Consider the following 19,016-nt stretch of genomic DNA (forward strand, 5'->3'; position numbering starts at 1 on the left):
GCTATGATAACATGATTTTTAATATTCTTATTCTCCTCCTAATCTGTTCTTTCCAGAGGAAGCATGTTTGGGACTTGGCAACCCTTGATCAAAGTGTAAGGTTAAAAAACAAAAAGGTGAAATAATTGGGAAAAAGGCTTGAAAATAAATCACATGAAAGAAAATACTTCTGATGGCAGCAAACAAAACCTCAGAGGACATGACCCCTGGACTGCTCCCTGCAAATGTCACAGTCCTCAGACCTAAAGTCTGAGGACCATACAATGCACAAATTATCAACCAACAAAGGAGATTTATTGAGAAAAGGAGAAGAGCAAATAAGATAAAACTCATGATCTTAATGCTGCTAAACACTCCAACATTAAGTATTAATAGTATGCTTTTTGATTCAAAGAAGTTCCTAGCCCCATTTTACCCTCCTTTAACAGGATCATGTTGCTGCAGAAGAAATAACAGGGAAACTTTATAGAAGTCTTACCAACACGATATTTTAGTTCTATGATGGTTTCCCCTTCTCTGCTCAACTCTGTTACTTCGCAGGTGTAGTTTCCTAAGACGGCATCACTTTTAGCCATCTTCAAAGAGGCAATGCCACGCAGTAATTCTGATGGTGCGATTTCTGCACTAGAAAAGTTACTGCTGGGCTTGGACATCCGCTGACTTCCATCAAAGATGAAAATGTTTTCTCCTTTAAATTTCCATCTGACATACAATTCAGTAATGTTCTTCGTCTCCACATTATTAACAAAACATGGGATGACAACGGTTTGATTGCAAAGGGTATATTCTACCGATTTGATTGCATTAAATATTAGTTGAGCTGAACCTGGAAAAGAGAAATAAAATTGTTTCATTTCATACAGAATACTATGAGATCTTAGGTATGTTACAAATTCTTAAGATAAAGAGAAGTGCTTCTATTGTTCACTTAAGCAAGTAAGCAACTATAGGGAAGATGGGTGAAGTGAAAAGAACAAATTATTTTAATATTAATGTGCTCAGCTGATAGACAACACTGTACCTCTTCTTTATTCATTCCCACTAACACAAAATATACATTCTCATGTATCCTGGGAATAAACTCAGCAACTGTGTTAGAACATGCAGATGTAGTATCTGGCTTTGGAAACTCTGAAGCTTGTGTATTCTGATATTTAAAGAAAAATACTGACTTTACTATGAGAAAATTTTTAAATTGAAAGTAAAATCAAATAATATATTCAGTCTCAACTTCTATACATTTTCTCCAAATAGAACTTGCTAAACTGATAGGAAGTTTATTTCTATCCCTAGGTTGCATTTCCAAAAAAGGTAGCAGGCTCCACTGTACTTAAATATAAAAAGTAAATCACATGAATCACATCACATCTTTCCACTAGGATGGTAAGCCTTAGAATGCTAAGGATTAAGAAAAAAAAATATTCTCTACAGCTATTTTTCCATTGCAAAATACAGACAGCCACAGACATTCAGTATGCACGTATCATAAAGGATTATACACAATTGAATGGCATTTTCCCACTCCCACATTTCACTGAAACTAAGGAACAACTTCCAAATATATATTACAGGTGTCCCTTTCTTCTAGAAACCACAAACCACCCAAAACAAAGACAAGATGCAAGCTGAAACCAAGATCGGATACTACTAATAAGTAGCATGTATCAGATCAACTCTTTTCAATAATATAAACTACTGATTGTTGCCTTATAAAAGAGAGGTTGAGAAATGGGTCCCCTTTCATGTGGAATGTGCAAAAATGTGGACAAACTGTACTTGTTCTCCATATTCTTCAGCCACTTATGACTTCTTTCATGTAAGCAGTGAGTTGGTGTTTCCTTTCAAAAAAGGATTGACAGATATAAATAAAACCTTAGTTTTAATTGTTCATCTTTAAGAATTTTCCTTTATCAGGGGCACAGGATATTATTACTCTAGGAACATAATTACTCTTCAATAAATGCCCACTGAATTGAATGCTGGGCTGCAGCATGGAATATGAACTGAACAATGCTCAGAAGCCTGAGAACAAATCCCATCTCTGTCTGTTACTTTTCAGGGTGAAACCTTAAGCAATTTGCTTAACTTTCTATGCCTTGGTTTACTCTCTATAAGTAAGAGGATCAAAAAATGAACACTGGGCTGCTTCACAGAATTGTGCATGCTAAGTCACTTCAGTCATGTCCGACTCTCTGTGACCCTATGGACTGCAGCTTGCCAGGCTCCTATGTCCACAGGATTCTCCAGGCAAGAATCCTGGAGTGGGATGCCACGCCCTTCTCCAGGGAATCTTCCTGACTCAGGGATCGAGCCTGCATGTCATGCATCTCCTGCAATGGCATGCAGGTTCTTTACTACTAGTGCCACCTGGGGAGCCCCTCACAGAATTGTGGTCAGCATCAATGGAGAAAACATTGGTAAGTGCTCTGTACTGTGCTATAAATATGTAAGGTCATACTATAAAAACTAGGCACTCCAGCATCTTAATGTAATGCTCTGGACCTTCTCTGACTGGCAGGTCTAAACTGTTACATTTCTGGGAACTGCAGTCTAAATCAACCCTGTGGTCATCCACAGTTCACCTTCCCCCAGTTCTCTCCGTTTCTAGCCACCTAAATATCAGGAAGCTCTAGACAAAACCTGGACTTCCAACTGCATTCTTCAAAACACTGGAGTTATGAATTATTTCCCCTGAGAAATAAGCACTGGGTGGAGACTATAGAGTGTACAAGGACAGAAGAAAGGGGTTATGATGCTGGAATTAGAAAGGAAGGAAAGTGTCAGAAACTATGGTCAATGATTTTGAAACAGACTAAAAGATTACCAGGAGTCCTTTCAACGGGGTGCTGGGCCTTATCGGACAGATCCGTTTGGAATAACTCTATAGCAGCCTGGGCCTCTTGCCAAGACTAGGCTGTTTTTACAGTTTTGTAAGATGTAGAAAACTGATGGTAATGCAAACGATTCATAACCATAGAGATACAAACAAACTTTGTTCTGCAGTTGATTTGGACCTGTTGGAAGAGAGGAATTTTTTTAAAAATTACATTTTAGGGACTTCCCTGGCAGTCCAGTGGTTAAGACAGTGCTTCCACTGCACGGGGCACGGGTTTGATCCCTGGTTGGAAAACTAAGATCCCACATGCCACACAGCATGGGAAAAAAAAAAGATTTTATTGCCCTGAGGACACTGACCAACTTTGCATCTATCCACAGATTCATTTCACCATTCCTGACTGCCTATATGTACATGTGTCTATTCTTTCAATTCTTTTTTTAAATTAATATTTATTTGACTGCATTGGGTCCTTAGCCACTGCATGCAGGATCTTTAATTGTCGTGTGCAAATTCTCAGTTGTGGTATAAGGGATCTAGTTCCCTGACCAGAGATCAAACCTGGGCCCCCTGCACTGGGAGTGCAGAGTCTTAGCCACTGGACTGCCAGGGAAGTCCCTTCCAATTCTCTTTTAAAACCAAGATGGTTGTACCATCTTGTTGGTTTGCTTGTTAATTAATGTGTGAAATAAAAACTTAGACACATGAGCATTTCATATTTGTTTGAGTCAAACTATACCTCCTAAAAATTATCCTTTAATTAAAGAGATACAAGTGAAAAGCTAAGTTACCTCAGCAAAGTTTTTTAGAAGCGACGGGGAAGCCTGGTGGGCTGCCTTCTATGGGGTCGCACAGAGTCGGACACGACTGAAGCGACTTAGCAGCAGCAGCAGCAAGTGAGTACAAAGTGGTCAGCAAGCACTCAGTGACTTTATAACTTGTGTTTAGGAAATGAATTTTCTAAAGCATACAGAAAGCACTGATTCCACTGCAGTATTTGTTGTAATATCAATACAGCCATTTTTATAGCTGAAGCAATTTAAGTTTAATAAATGCTGTCAATAAAATTCAAAGTGAAATTGACCTGGATCAACTATAATTTGAATAATCCTTGCACTAACAATTAATAAATACAGTCCAAAAATGTTGCTTCATCAGCTGTTAACTACAACTTCATCCTGTACAAACATTTGTTAAACAGCTATTAAGCAGTGGAATTATTTGATTTGGTTTTTCTCTATTTTGCCTACTGCCTTCTGATGAAACAGCACAGTGAAGAAAGGATCTAAAATATACAGAGCAAATAAAGGATCATATAGATAATTATCATGAATAAGTAAACTCTGAATAATCAAGAAATGCCTACAGCAGTCTAATCAGATAGAAATTGATAAGTATAACCATCCATGATGCTGGAGTTACAGATAAATTAACAAATGAAATGGGAAAATTAACTTATATCAAATGCCAAAAATATTGGACCTTACAACTTCTATGAATACAAACTGCTAGGTCAAACCATCTCATCTGATCTGAAACACTTAACAGGAGGTGCGAATACAATAATGAAAAAAATGTAGGAATCATCTTTAAAAAACAGAATTCTCACCTGGGGGACTGATGAAAGTGAAAGTAAAAGTCTCTCAGTCGTGTCCCACTCTTTGTGATCCCAATACAGACCATGGAATTCTCTAGGCCAGAATACTGGACTGGGTAGCCGTTTCCTTTTCCAGGGGATCTTCCCAACCCAAGAATCAAACCTAGGTCTCCCACATTGCAGGCGTATTCTTTACCAGCTGAGCCACAAGGGAAGCCCTGGGGGACTGATATATACTTTTTATAACCCAAGGTCGTTAAGTGCTTTCTTTCCTATATGAACAAAGTGCTATGGATGGGCAAGAGAGTAATTAGTCTTTAGACTTCTAGGAAAATGTTTGTTGCTACTACAGGAAAAACAGAAGACTATCATAGACTCTGTCCATTTATTTAATCCTTCATTCTTTTACCTTTTCACATGTTCCACGGAAAATTTCTCTCCTTTAGAACAACTCTGAAAATACTCTCCTTTTGTAAGAGCTTATCCAATACTCTCCAAAGGAGCCCTCCCTTCCTGATTACTTCAAATTGAGTCCTCCAGATAAGAAACCAGAAGCTTCCAATACTTCCCCCTGGACATTCTCCTGCTGCCCTACCTATCCACACCTCGCTTCCCCTCACTTCTTCCACTTCAGAAATGAACTCCTTCACTTGAGAGCTAGTTTCCATTTCTGTCTCCACACTCATCAATATCAAGGACTTCCCCTAGTTGTTTACCATCCTGTGACATCCCCCAAGTTCATTTACAATAGGTTTTTAAATTTTTTAAAATACTTGAATATCAGCCAACTGGAAAAAAAAATCCCTTGTACTTGTCTCTCTCTTTCCTAGCATCTAGAAAGATAATCTAAATGCATTTCTTCATCTCTTACTTCCTACATCCCTGCTACCTGGCCTCCACCTTGCCTTCTTCACTACAATGGCTCTTGCCAACGTCGCCAATCATCCCGTGAAAACGGAATGCACATGGTTCGCTCTCCATCTTGACTTCTCTACAGTTCTTGAGCCTGTGGGGAGCCCCTTTCTTGTCTCTTGGCTTCTGTATCTCTGAATTTCCTCCTAGTGCTTTCTCCACCTCATCGCAGCTTGCTTGCTTTACTGAAATCTATTCCTTGACTCACAATACATATTAGGTTGCTAAGGACTTCCTACCAAGCCCTGACCCCCATCCCTCCCCACTCCAGCATTCTCCCTTACTCCAGGTTTTAACTACCCACACATTTTATTAACTGGGTTCCACCTTTCTCCTTAGCTGCAGAGCTTAAGAAGACAACCATGTGCTATGCGTTTCCACTTGGATATACTACAGTTACTTCAGAGTCAACATGAACAAAAATCTACTTTCTGCCTACATTCATCCCAAATCCTCACCTCCCTAAAGTACTTTTTATTATCTAGCAGTCAAGCAGACCTAGATAAGAATCATGCTAGATTCTGCCCTCTCCTCAGCCAGGCGAGTTCTGGGTAGGCTCAATCTATGTAATTGTTCCTAAATCCAATGTCTGCTATATGAATTAACTAGACATTCATCATTTCTGCCTTGAACTATTGCTGCAACCCCTAACTAGCTCCCTGCCTTCAGCCTCAAAGTTTCCCCATCCCAGTCATACATTTTGCACAGTTCCCAAAATAACTGTTCCAAACACAAATGTGCACTCCTTTGCCTAATATACTTTAACAGCACCCCTTCCCCAATTTCAGGCTAAATTCAAGTACATTATCATGGAATACAAACCAGGTCCTTCAGGATCCTGTCCATCCTCACCTCTTACACTCTCTTATTTCCCAAGTAAGCTTCAATCATAATGACCTAGCAATTCCCGGATATGCAAATGTACTCTCATCTCCAGGCCTTTCCCCACTCACACAAGCTGTTACCCAGCCTAAGGAGGCCCATACCTTTCACTGGAGGTACAAGTAAGAGCACACACTTGGCTCAAGACTTAGCACTTCCTAGGTGTATAACCTTAGGCAAGTTACTTAATTTCTGTATCTCAGTTTCCTCACCTATAAAATGTGACCAGTGATCATGTACACCTCATAGAGATTTTGTGAGATTTAATGAGATAATGAACATGGAGTTCCTACTGCAATGCCTTTCACTTACACAGCAAATGTTCAATAAATGGCAGCTACAATTCACTAACTTTGGCTCTTCCTGAAGGCACAGCTGAGATGTTCAATACTGTCCCTGTCGTTGCTACTACTCAACTCTATTCTTCCCTCCTTACTGCTCCTATTCCCCCCATTCAAGTGCTGTCGCTCAGTTCCAAATTTTTTAACTACTGTTTTACTCTACTGATTTCTCCATTAGGATAAAAAGGTAGAAACACAAGGACAATGTATTCATTTGATATCCTGTGGATCTAATTCAGGGTCCAGACAGTAGGGCTCAATACATTCCTCCTGAATGTAAAAATTTAAAGTATGAATCCCATGAAAAGAAAATCTAAATATCATATCAGGGAAGATTCATTCTTCTTCCTTATTTCAAGAGACTCCTCCACTGTTTCTTACTTCTATAGCCCTGATTGTAGTATCATGAGGCTACATATTTTAATGAAAAATCTAAACCAAGTTGGATGCAGATTGGATGGAACAGTTCCTTTAAAATCACTTGACGTCTCTAAGAATGCTTCTCCTACTGGGCGGTGTTTAAACTGGATGAGTTGCAATGTCCTAGAAAAGGAAGGGCTTTTCAGGCCATAACAAGTACAGAGGAATAAAGAAAGAATACCCGAAGGCCAATGATTATTCAAGTGAACTCCAGGAAAAGGGGCTGGAAAAGATGATTAAGACTTATTGTAAAGGCTTCCTTGAATGTCATTGTGGGAAGTCTGGAGCTGATAACCTAAGTAATGGCAAACCACTCAGACTTAATGACATTAAAAAAATAACAATAACAGCAGTATGAAGGGTGAATTGAGGACAGGAAGAGCTTTGGGAAAGGAGATTCATTAAGAGATGGCTGCAATAATCCAGGAAAATGACAAGTGAAGAGAAGGCCAAAAATAATAGTGAAAGAACAAAAAAAGCAAACGGACTAAGTCAGATGTGAGAGGTAAAGGAGAAGCAAGAAGAATTACAGTTATTAACTAAAATGGTATGTATAACTAGTTAGATTGTAGATTAACTATAGAGTAAAGATACTTAAGAGATTCAGCAGTAAATATTCTTTCAATATTCAATAGTCTGAGTATTAAAAGTACCAGTGGCACACTGAAATGGAGATGTCCAGTGGATCCCAGGATATGTTAATGTGGATTTAAGAAGAAAGGTCTGGGCTACAGAGACTTGGGAATTACCAAGAATACAGCTGATAACTGAAACTGTGAGCATAAACAAGATCACTCAGAGAGTCCTTGCAAACAGAGCAGGTACCAGAGAATAAAATGCTGGGGAATATCAATATTTATGGAGCAAATAGTTAAAGAGGAACAAACTAAGGATGTGAGAAAAGAGGTGAAGTAGGTGAGGCAGCAAATAACACCACTGCAGACACAATGGAAGGGTCTTAACTATGGGCAAAATAGATGTTAAGCAGGGTGAGTAAAAAAAAAAAAAACCTCTAGATTTAAATTTTCATTCTTAGCTTCTTTATCTGCAGAGATGTCAGCAGACGAGGGACTGGAGTCAGACTGCATTTGGGAAGTGAAGGGGAGGGGAGAAAGAAGAGGCAATGATTCTCTATGAATAAATTTGGCAGTATAAGAAAGCAGGCTTCCTTCGTGGCTCAGCTGGTAAAGAATCCGCCTGCAATGCGGGAGACCAGGGTTGGAAAGATCCCCTGGAGAAGGAAAAGGCTACCCACTCCAGTTTTCTGGCCTGGAGAATTCCATGGACTGTTTAGTCCATGGCATCGCAGAGTCGGACAGGAGTGAACGACTTTCACTTTCACTTTTGTGGGCTTCCCTGCTGGCTCAGATGCTGCCTGCAATGTGGGAGACCCAGGTTCTATCCCTAGATCAGGAAGATCCCCTGGAGAAGGGAATGGCAACCCACTCCAGTATTCTTGCCTGGAGAATCCCATGGACAGAGGAGCCTGGTGGGCTATAGTCCGTGGGGTTGCAGAGTCGGACACAACTGACTGAGTAACACACACAAGAGAGCAGAGAAACAAGGCAATGATGGAAAGAGCATGGAACTGCTCTTCTTGTTTGTTTTTAATATGGAGTCAAACTTGAGCTTGTCTTCAAACTAAGAAGAAGGAATCAATGAAGAGGGAAAGATCTAAGGTACAAGACTGAAGGATTAAGGTGATTAGGCAGGTTTCCAAGATGGTGGAAGTGCAAGACCTGTAGACAGTGGGGGTCTTTCCTTGGAAAGGTGAATAGGAGCACTTCCGACACTGGTGAAGGAGGAGAATGAAATGAATGCTGCCTAAGATATTACACACAAGTTTAGTAATGGTGGGTGGGAAGTTGAAAGAGTCCACACCACACATCACTATTTTCTGCAGCAGAGTAGGAAGTTAATTATTTGTTCAGGATGGATGATCAGGAATGGGGTAAGAAGCCCCAGCAGTCACTAAGGTGAATGAAGCAAAGCTCATGAGTCAAGACACTTGCTAGAAATGAATCCATCTAATTTCTGCCATCAGGCTTGGGTTCTGGTATGAAGAACTGGAGTCTCAAACTGAATCAGGTTAAATTTAGGGTCAAAGCGAGGATTTAGTCAGATCTCTCCTCAACAGAGACCAAACAAAGTCAGGTTTTTAAAAAGGCAAGTGTCCACAGGTGTTTGGTTCTGACTCAAACTGATCTCCCACTGGGGTTTTAAATGGTCCCTATAAGCACCCCACTCCAGTACTCTTGCCTGGAAAATCCCATGGATGGAGGAGCCTAGTAGGCTGCAGTCCATGGGGTCGCTAAGAGTCAGACACAATTGAGCGACTTCGCTTTCACTTTTCACTTTCATGCACTGGAGAAGGAAATGGCAACCCATTCCAGTGTTCTTGCCTGGAGAATCCCAGGGACGGGGAGCCTGGTGGCTGCCATCTATGGGGTCACACAGAGTCGGACACGACTGAAGTGACTTAGCATAGCATAGCAAAAGAACAGAAGTAGTCAACTTAGAGTTATAAGGCCCAGGGCAGTTTAAAGGCAGTAACATCCACAATTATAGCCTTTTCAAGCACTTAAAATATATTAAGTACTATTGAGGTATAAAAACAAAAAATCCCTTCTCTTTATAAACTACACTTTAAGTTATTAAGAGGCGTACAGTCTGAAATTTGTCTGTATGCCCAAGAAGGCCTTGCAAAATGCTTAAAGCATAACATGGGTTCATACTTACTTGAAACAGAATAAGCAATGTTGACAGACCCTGCACTTCCCCAATCCCTTGACTTACTGTTTAACTTGTGTGTGTGTGTGTGTGTGTGTGTGTGTTAGTCACTCAGTCATGTCTGACTTTTTGCAACCCCAACAGGCTCCTCTGTCTATGTAATTCTCCAGGCAAGAATACCGGAGTGGACTGCCATTCCCTTCTTCAGGGGATCTTCCCAAACCAGGGATTGAACCCAAGTCTCCCACATTGCAGGCAGATTCTTTACCAATTGAGCCATTAAGTTCAAATATGCACTTAATTTAAATCTGAATTTAAATCTCAAACCCTGGGATTGACCAGATTCTGATGGCTCAGTGTTAAGGAATCGACCTGCAATGCAGAAGACAGGAGATGAGGGTTCAATCCCTGGGTCCGGAAGATGCCCTGGAGGAGGAAATAGCAATCCACTCCAGTAATAGCACTCCTCCATGGATGGAGGAGCCTGGTAGACTACAGTCCATAGGGTTGCAAAGAGTAGGACACAAATGAGCAACTGAGCACACACACATCATGGAGATGGAATAAAATATTCAGAGCAGGGTGTAGCTTCTAATTCCTGTTTCAACTCCATGTAACCACAGAGAATGAAAATCCAGACTCTACTGTCTTAGTCTAGGTATACCACAATCAAATTTCCTGAATGCTCTATACATTTTTTTCACTTTAGTGCTACAATGTGTTCAGCAAAACTGATCCTACACTATCATTCTTGTTCTTTTATCATAGAAGAAATATCAGCACTAGTACACAGAGTGAAATTTGCTTTCTCACAGCCCAAGAGTGCATTATATTAGGCTGAGCCACAAGATACAGAAAATTTTTTCTTGTATAAAAAGGTATGGCGGCAAAATAAGCTAAAAGAGGGGTAAAATGGTTACATGAAAACTATGTCTCTAAAAGAAGATGAATGTATTTAAAAAAAAAAGACGCCTATTCTAGCTAGAGTTGATTTAATATTAAGGAATGCAAACTTAGTTTTAATAATGCATTTTGGATTTACAATGTTTATCAATTTTGGGGAAACCACCTATTTCTCTATTTTAGAACCTGGCCTTTCAAATCTTCATTAACAACTCAGTGGCAAACATAAAACATCTGCCAAAATACAGATGACAGCATGAGCAAGTGTCCTAATAGTAGGCACTTAGTGCGATGCTTTAGCACCCTGCCTCTAGACTGCTGGGCGGCCCCGGAAATAAGTACATTTAAAGAGGCATTTACTTCCTTAAAATGGCAAATTGTGGTTCAAAGTAATGTATCTGTTAGGAGAAAAGAAAACATTTTTGTTTAAGCCAACTAAATTACTACTAGACTTAGACAATAAAAATGCTTTAAAATCATGTGTACCTGTGATTCTAAAAACTCACTTTAAATAAAGAAAAATCAACCACTGAAAAGACGGTTCCTATCAGTGTCATTATCTGAGTAACCTTTTATTTACCAGTTAGTGAATATCACTGAAACTGATGATGTGCTTTCAAACAACATATAATTGGACATATGGGGGAGGGAGGAGGAAAGGAGAATAGTAATAATTCATTCTGTATCTTGTAAACCAATACAGAAAACTGTATTTTGCCTATAATTAAAAGGAATGGGCATTTTAAATAACTTTCTTTACTATAAAGATCAACTGAATCTGTACTGGCTACCAGGAAATAGCCTTTGACCAGCAATTACTTATAAATGAAACCGAAAGCAAAATCAAACCTGAGTACAAATAAACATACAAACCCATGACTTCCTTACTCATTCGAGAATCTAAATTCAGCCTTCCAAATACTTGGGTTTACAACTACTTGTGTTCTGAAATGTAACATTTCTTCCTACATGCTCTTTTAAAACTACATATTAAACACACATGCACAAAAATACATTATAGCTTATGACAAACACTATCCCTTCCTGTTTTATATTCAACACTTAACAACTCAAATGTATAATATCTCTGTTTTTTTTTTTTAGGTCATTATTAACTAACTACAATAAAAGACCATAAATTCTGAATTCTAAGACTCTGTAGGGACTTGAGCATATTAATATTGTATGTAAATGAATGCTAATCATACGTGATCATACCTATTACTAAAGAAGGCCTAACCATTTCTATCCTCAAAAGTACCATTCTAGCAGTTCTTTCTAATCTACTTGAAAATAGGACCCTTGTTTTTAAAACAGTGCATGATTCACATTTTTTTATGCTTCAAACTAGCTTTGAGACCACTGGTCTGATTTAGTAATATTTTATTAAAAATTCATTACCGGGTTCAGTATAAGGCTTTCCGATCATACAACAGGTTTCTGAAAGCAGTATTATCTGAGCTATGATGGTAACAGGAAACAAGATGTTAAGGATGATAACAGAAAACACTACCTTACCTAGTATCAACCCTTTAGATAACAGAGATTGATTATTAAGAGCTCCAACATCTCAGGAGGTTTCACAGAAGGGGAAGAAGCTAAGTCGGGGCATAAGGGCATTTTGTAAACAGCTTGAAGTCACAAGCCTTCATAAATGGTAGAGGGAGGCTAATAACCCATTTAAAATCTAATTAATTTAGCATTCCAGAATTAAATGTAACAACTGCTTGATACTACTACTCTAACTCAATTCTGAATTTTACAAAAAGTTCACAACAGAATGTATAGATATGAAGCGTGACAGGCACTATAGAGCCACGAAAATTCCTATTCCTTCCTCAGTTTTTACAGGCGAAGCACACGTTCTAAAAAAGCGAAATGGATTCCAAAAGCTTGGGGGGCCAAAACGCCTTTGGTGTTGAAAGACACCAAATCCCACTCTACCGCAAATGTGTTTTGACTAGAGGTTACTATCTTCATACTTGAAGCGAAGTCTGGATTACTTTTAAAACGGTTCCCCTAAATAATGTAGGAAAACTTGAACGCGCAATTTAGACTGTATTGAAGTGGCTGATGGTGGTGGGGCGTGGGGGTAGTTTCCACTCAGTAAGCTATATTCCTAGGGTTTAAAAAAAAAAAAAAAAGCCAGAGAATCTTCTGATTAAACGCTGGATTGGAAATGAAACTTAATTGTGTCCTTTACGTCCTCTTAACTCCTATGTTCGTGTGGGAGGGCAAACGGAGGAAACCCCTTCTAGCAGACTTTGCCAAAATGCGTACTTGCATCACAAGAGGCTGGGGCCCTCCTACTCTCCTTCCTTCAACCCCCAAAACGTTTAAAGCACGGGGAGGAACGGGTACCCTAACAGCTGCCAACCCCTCGCCTCCGATCGTGCCCCTTCTCTCTAGAGCTAATTTTTGCGCGAGGTGCACGGTTGGAGTCTTCCTCGGTGGTGACAAACAAGGGAAGATGTGCCCCGCTCTCACCCAGGGGTAAGAGGAAGAGGAGGGAAAGGAAGAAAGGAAGGGGGTGCCGAATACCCGCTGGGCCCTCCCGCTTCCGCACCCCGGGCCTTGCACCCGTGCAAGGGCCCGCTTGTCCCGCGCCCCGGCCACCCTCTCCAGGGAGCCGCCGGGCCAGCCGGGACGCAGCCCACACACACGCGGGGGCGCCGAGACACAAGCTGTAGAGAACCAAGAGCTAGTGACCACTCACCGCAGCGCACCGAGCCCAGCAGCAGAACCACTACCAGGGGCCACATCTCCGCGCCCGCCGCTGGGTCGCCGCAGCCGCCGCAGGCGTCTAGAGCGGGCGCCGCAGCAGACACAGAGAGGACCCGCCGCCACCTCCTGTCACAGGCAGGACCCGCTGCCCAGGCTGCCTGGCCGGACGCGCGCGCGCGCTCCCGCCCGCGCGGGCCGCGCACGCGCACTCGCCTCGTCTCCGCCCCGCCTCGGTGGCTGTTGACGCCGCGCCCTCCAGACTCGCAGCTTCTAGTTCCCGCTCCCGCCTGCTCCCTGGCGGTGGCGCGCGCGGCGCTTCCCGGTCACGCCCCGCGGCCCCCGGCCGCCTCCTCTCACGTCAATGTCCACACACCGCCCCCCACCCCCCACCCGCTGGAGGCTGAGTGTGTGTTCTCCCGCTCACCGGGGACCTCACTGGACCTGTCCCTGTCTGCTGTTCCCTTTTACGTCCCTGGGGACCCCCTATCTTATCTCAACTGGTCCTCTCCTGCGTTCACGCCCAGCCTCACGCTTCAGGAACCCCCTCCCCAGGCGCTCCTCCGAGGCGCTACCTCGAAGCCCACTTCCCTCTGGAGCCCACAGTGGCTCGCCTCTCCCTTCATCCACCGTCCTTCCGCGCGATGGGACCTCCGCGGCTCCACACTTCTCACCCCTCTCCATTTCCCCCAAAGCTCCGCCGCCTGCAGTGGGAGCGCACACCACGTGGGGGCGTCTCAACGCTTCCCCCGCCTGCAGCGAGCCCGGAGGGACCACGCCTAGGACAGGTCGCAGGCGGTCGTGTCCGCTGGGAACTTCCACTCGCTGCTCGTGGGCTGTCGGGCCCTCCGGGGTTCTCCGCGTCCCGTCTGCTTTGGTTTTTGTCGGCCGCTCTGAGATCCTCCGTTCTTTTTCTCGCCTAGTTCTGTTGTGTTTTCAACCTTTGAAGGGGATTACTCAAGTTCCTTTCGTGGTGGTGAACACTTTGTTGTTGTTCAGTCTCTAAGTCCTGATGCTGAAACCCTAGCAACCATCAGGGGTGGTCGCAACGGTTAGCAGAAGTATCCACGATACCCCTTCCTGCAAAGTCATTGGGCCTGGTTAGTTCCCTCGCAGTGGTCCCTCTTCTATGCTGTTTGAGTTTACCTTGCTTAAAAAAGGGGTTCGAAGTGTGTCTCCAAGCCACAGTGTGGACAAGGTCTTTGATTAGCTGTCTGAATCACACAGACCACATCATTTATACAGAAGCAAATTCCCTTTTAGAACCCCCTTTAACATTTACCCTAAATGATGAAAATGCTTGCTGAAAAGTCATGCTTGGTGACTACTGTATTGGCGTGCATATTGTCAACTTAAAAATTACATGCAATCTAAATGCTGAGCGTTAGGTTTTATTCAGCAGACATTTTTAGAAGGTAAGCCAGGGAGGGAACCTCTCAAGTAACCCTGAGAGAACTCCAAGGGGCGAGGGGGGAGGAGCCAGGTTACATAGAAGCTTTGCAACAAAGGGCAGGTAGTCTGAACATGAGAAGGTTATTGTTAATTAAAGAAAACCAGATATCCCAAGTTAAGGAATTTAGTACTTTTCTATGTATGGAAGGGACTTCCCTGGTGGTTCAGAGGTAAAGAATTTTCCTACCAATGCAGGAGACTGGAGTGCAATCTGTAGTTTTGATCAGTGGATGGGGAAGATCCCCTGGAGAAGGAAATGGCAACGGGTTTCCAGTCTTCTTGCCTGGGAAATTCCATGGACAAAAGAACCTGCTGGGCTGCAGTCCTTGGGGTTGGGTAGCAAAGAGTCAGACACAACTTAGTGACTGAACCATAACAACTGTGTATGGGAAGATGCAAGAGTCTGGGCTCACTGAAATCATTCCTTTTATAGGCATCATAGCTATCTGGGGTCAGCATCCTGTGTTTTCACTCTTGAGCTTCCTTTCCCCAGGGCTCATAATAGAGTTTGGCTATAGTCTGCTGGCTACTAGATAGCAGGTATTCTTCTACCTAAGTTCCCTTAGGGCTCACCTGCTCACACTGGATGGGTGCAATCGCTGATGATTGTGACATCTTGTGTACCAACCTGCTAGGAAGTATTCCATTTCTCAATATCCACTGCTCCCTTGGTGGTTTTTCACTCACCTGGTGGAAAACAAAAAATCTTCCCACCACAATATTCCAGTCCTCCAAATCCTCTACCCATGGTGTCTCTTTCATTGCATCCCCATAGTAATAAAATCCAGGAAATAAAATTACCACTCTCTGACCTTCTGTAGCATTGTGTTATATATACTGCATAACTTTCCCTTTGATTTTGTGTGTGTGTGTGTGGGGGGGGTGTAAATCTCTTCCCCACAGCATTATCCATTTTTTACAATCAGAGAGGATATATTAAGTATTCCCTTCTCCAAGACTTCCTGTTGAACTAGGCAAACAGAAGGGGTTTTAATAAACATGTAGATGTGACTTGAGGCAAGCATTGCTCCAGTGAAATTTGATTGTTTTTTAATGATTAAAAAAAGAATGAAAGAAAGAAAAAACAATTGCCTGGCAGATATCTTACTAAAACAATGGTTAATAATTATGATGGTAATGATTTGAATGACAGCTTTGACACCCTGAGGCTACCAAAGGGACTGGTGGATTCTCCTCCAACTGCTGCTTCTGTGGATACAAAAGAATCATCCATCAGACTTTGAGCATTCGGGACATTGTGTATCACAGAGCAGCTGGTTGGCTAAATAAGGCTGTCAGCTGTCCCTGAGATCCACCAACCCCCCTAAAGCTGAAGAATGACTGGGGAGGACTGTCCCTAACCTTCAGAGGTGGAGATCAGTGATGCTCTGTTTTATTGTGGGAACTGCTGACGTCATGTGCTTAAGGTAGTTTGTGAAGAAAATGGAATAGCTTAAGTCAGGTGAATGAGAGGCCACCTGGGTGACCACTTCTGCTTTGGGAATCTGACCAGGATATGTTTTGATGGTGGGGCATGAGGAGGCCTGTTCCGGGAGAGACGATCCAAAGCAACCTATCTAAGTTTGATGATTTTCTTTTGAGATAACCTTGGGCTCCTTTCTCAAGTATCTAAGCACCTCATATTTAACATTTTAACATTCCCTTTTAACATTTGCAAGCATTTTGAGGTGGGGGGGCGGATTTTGAGCTCATCTTATCTTTACATAAGGAGTTTTCTTGGATAGAAAGCAAAAGAATAATGCATAGAATGTTTTGAACAGAAGTAATACACATTAGGTATATTACCTAAATCTTCACAAGGACCTTGGAATGGGTTTTATGATCTTCATTTCAGCGACAAAGAAGCAAAAGGAAAGAGGGATGATGAGCACGTTGTCTATGATCCTTTGTGTCTAACTCACTTGCCTTCTTTTTCCTACTTTTTCTTTTCACTCTGTAACATCAAAGATGTTATAGTTTCCCCTTCGTAGGTAAATAAACTCACAAGCCCAAACAATTGCTACCCTATCCCATCATCATTACCCTTACAAATAAGAAAGGTGAACTGTGCTCAGGGAGGGGATGGTGATTAGTCTGACTCCAAGGCCAGCGAAAATGTTCACAAGCTTCCCTTCTCAATTCACGGTCAGTTCCCCTTTCTTTCACTTTCTATCTTAACAGTATATCTACTTTTATCTTCCTCCCCAAACTATACCTACATCCTACCACATGGCCCATATTGTTAGGATATTATCTAAAAATTTGTGTTGATACAGTTGTGTCCTTACTACAATTTTTCATTCAACTAGAACTTTTTTTTGTTCCCATGTTGGTGTGCCATGCTTGATCCTTGATACTTTGGAGAGTTAGCTCAGAACTGTACCTGCCTAACTGTGCAAGGCCTATAATTTGTGGAGGGCTAGATATACCTTTTTATGTAAGTGAACCTACATCAAATGATCCCACAGCAGACCAAAGCCCAGGATTCCCCCACTGTAAGTTCAGGGTCCCTTCTCTGTATTTTCTGTTGTTTGGTACATATCAGTTACTTTGTTATATTAAAAAATACCTGTTTCTGTTGCTTTCTTCCCGTTCAATAGTGACTCCTTCCTAAGCCCAATGAGGGGAGAGGCCACATGAGTCTTGCTCTCTGCTAGCCCCACTGCCTGGCACACAAGAGGTAATCAAAAATCAATCATTAAAATGATGAATGAAAGAATGATCAATAACCTCTCAAGGCCAGGAACTCTATTTTCTATGATTGTCTGGCAAAGTACCCATCAAAAGGGGATGCTCCGTGAACTGCACTAATGAGCTAACCCTGATGCTTGTCTGGTACATCAGAGGCTTTTATCACCATTAAGTTCCATTTTGGGGCTTATCAGTCATCAAGTTAGTTGCAGTACATGATGAATATTATCTCTCTTAGTGTTTCTGAATATAATTTGAGAGGGGGAGCTATTTGTAATGAAGATTCTTGTATTTTTAACAATTCTGGCCAATGTGCTCCTAGCTAATTTTCATGCCCCAGTCAAGTGCTTTACACTTGTAACAGTGGACTTTTCCTTGCTGGGACTATTCTATTTTCAAGCTTCTGTGTTTCAGTCATGCTGTTCCCTCTGCCTCATGTGTCCTCCCCCACATTTTTTTTCCTTCTCTCTTCAAGCCAAAGAATTCCAACTCATCCTTCAAGACTAAGACCAAATTTTACCTCCTCTAAGTAGCTTTTCTCAACCCTATTTTTCCCTTTTCTCTTCACTCTCTCTACCACTTTTAAGGTCTAATAACCTCTTCTATTTGTTCATGCCTCAATAAACATTGTGGCATGAAACAGTTGTGTTCATGACACAGTAAAATGTGTCAGTATATATTTCTTTCTATATACCTGTCCTCTTCTATCATGTTATCAATGAAAAAAATGAAACGTTTCTGGGTCTATTTGTATCTCCAGGGTCTGGCACAGTGCCTGGTTGAGTTCTAAGGGCTCTGTGTATGTTAAATCAATCAAGAGAACTCAGTGTGCTTCGTGTGTACAGAAACACCCCATAGCACACTGAAACACATTAGCCTAAGTTTGAGTTACAGCCATGTACCACCAGCCAACCTTGGACAAGTTATATAATCTTTCTGAGTCTTATTTTTCCTTTCCTCGTTTTAAAAGTTAGATGACAAACTGATAAAAATAATAGAAATTAACTCTTCAAGTTGCCTTGAGAATTTAATAACACTTTTATAGCTACTTAGAGCTGTGTACACAATAATCACACAATCAGTATCAGCTCTTAGGATTACAATCTTCTTATAGTGAGATGGGTCTCCTAGAAGGGCAGTGAAAAGTATTTCAAAAGGATCCCCAACCGCTGATCTGGAGCCTTGAAAAAGCAACGTATTTGGTGAACTGTCTACAATTTTGACTTAAGCTAGAGGCACATGTCTGTGCCCAGTGGGAAGGCCTTAATCCTCTTGCTCTTCTGCACACTGTGCTGGTGACTGAATGCTGAGGAACCCTTGTCTCTCTCACCTAGCTCAGGGCCCAGTGTCCTAGGATGTTACTTCAATTTGACCCAGTTATTAAAGCACAGGTGGTGGTTTAGTTGCTAAGTCATGTCCGACTCTTGTGACCCCATGGACTGTAGCCCACCAGGCTCCTCTGTCCATGGGATTTTCCAGGCAAGAATACTGGAGTGGGTTGCCATTTCCTTCTCTAGGGGATCTTCTCAAC

The 19,016-nt window shown here is 41.9% G+C and overlaps 1 protein-coding gene across 2 annotated transcripts in view; it reads right to left on the reverse strand.

Annotated features, from left to right (window-relative positions):
• The window catches only part of CD47 (CD47 molecule), a 66,216-nt gene extending 52,552 nt beyond the window's left edge, over positions 1–13,664 (reverse strand). Inside the window, exons 1-2 of one of the 2 annotated variants that reach the window (XM_061386311.1) lie at positions 13,338–13,664; positions 479–826 (exon numbers count right to left, since the gene is read on the reverse strand). In XM_061386311.1, the coding sequence (XP_061242295.1) occupies positions 479–826; positions 13,338–13,383 (394 nt within the window). In that variant the 5' untranslated portion in view covers positions 13,384–13,664. The remainder of the gene's footprint in view (positions 1–478; positions 827–13,337) is intronic. The other variant, XM_061386220.1, reaches the window with a different exon arrangement.
• Positions 13,665–19,016: the final 5,352 nt, after the last annotated feature.

The sequence above is a fragment of the Bos javanicus genome, chromosome 1, assembly GCF_032452875.1.
Source record: "Bos javanicus breed banteng chromosome 1, ARS-OSU_banteng_1.0, whole genome shotgun sequence".
NCBI classification, from domain to species: Eukaryota; Metazoa; Chordata; class Mammalia; order Artiodactyla; family Bovidae; genus Bos; species Bos javanicus.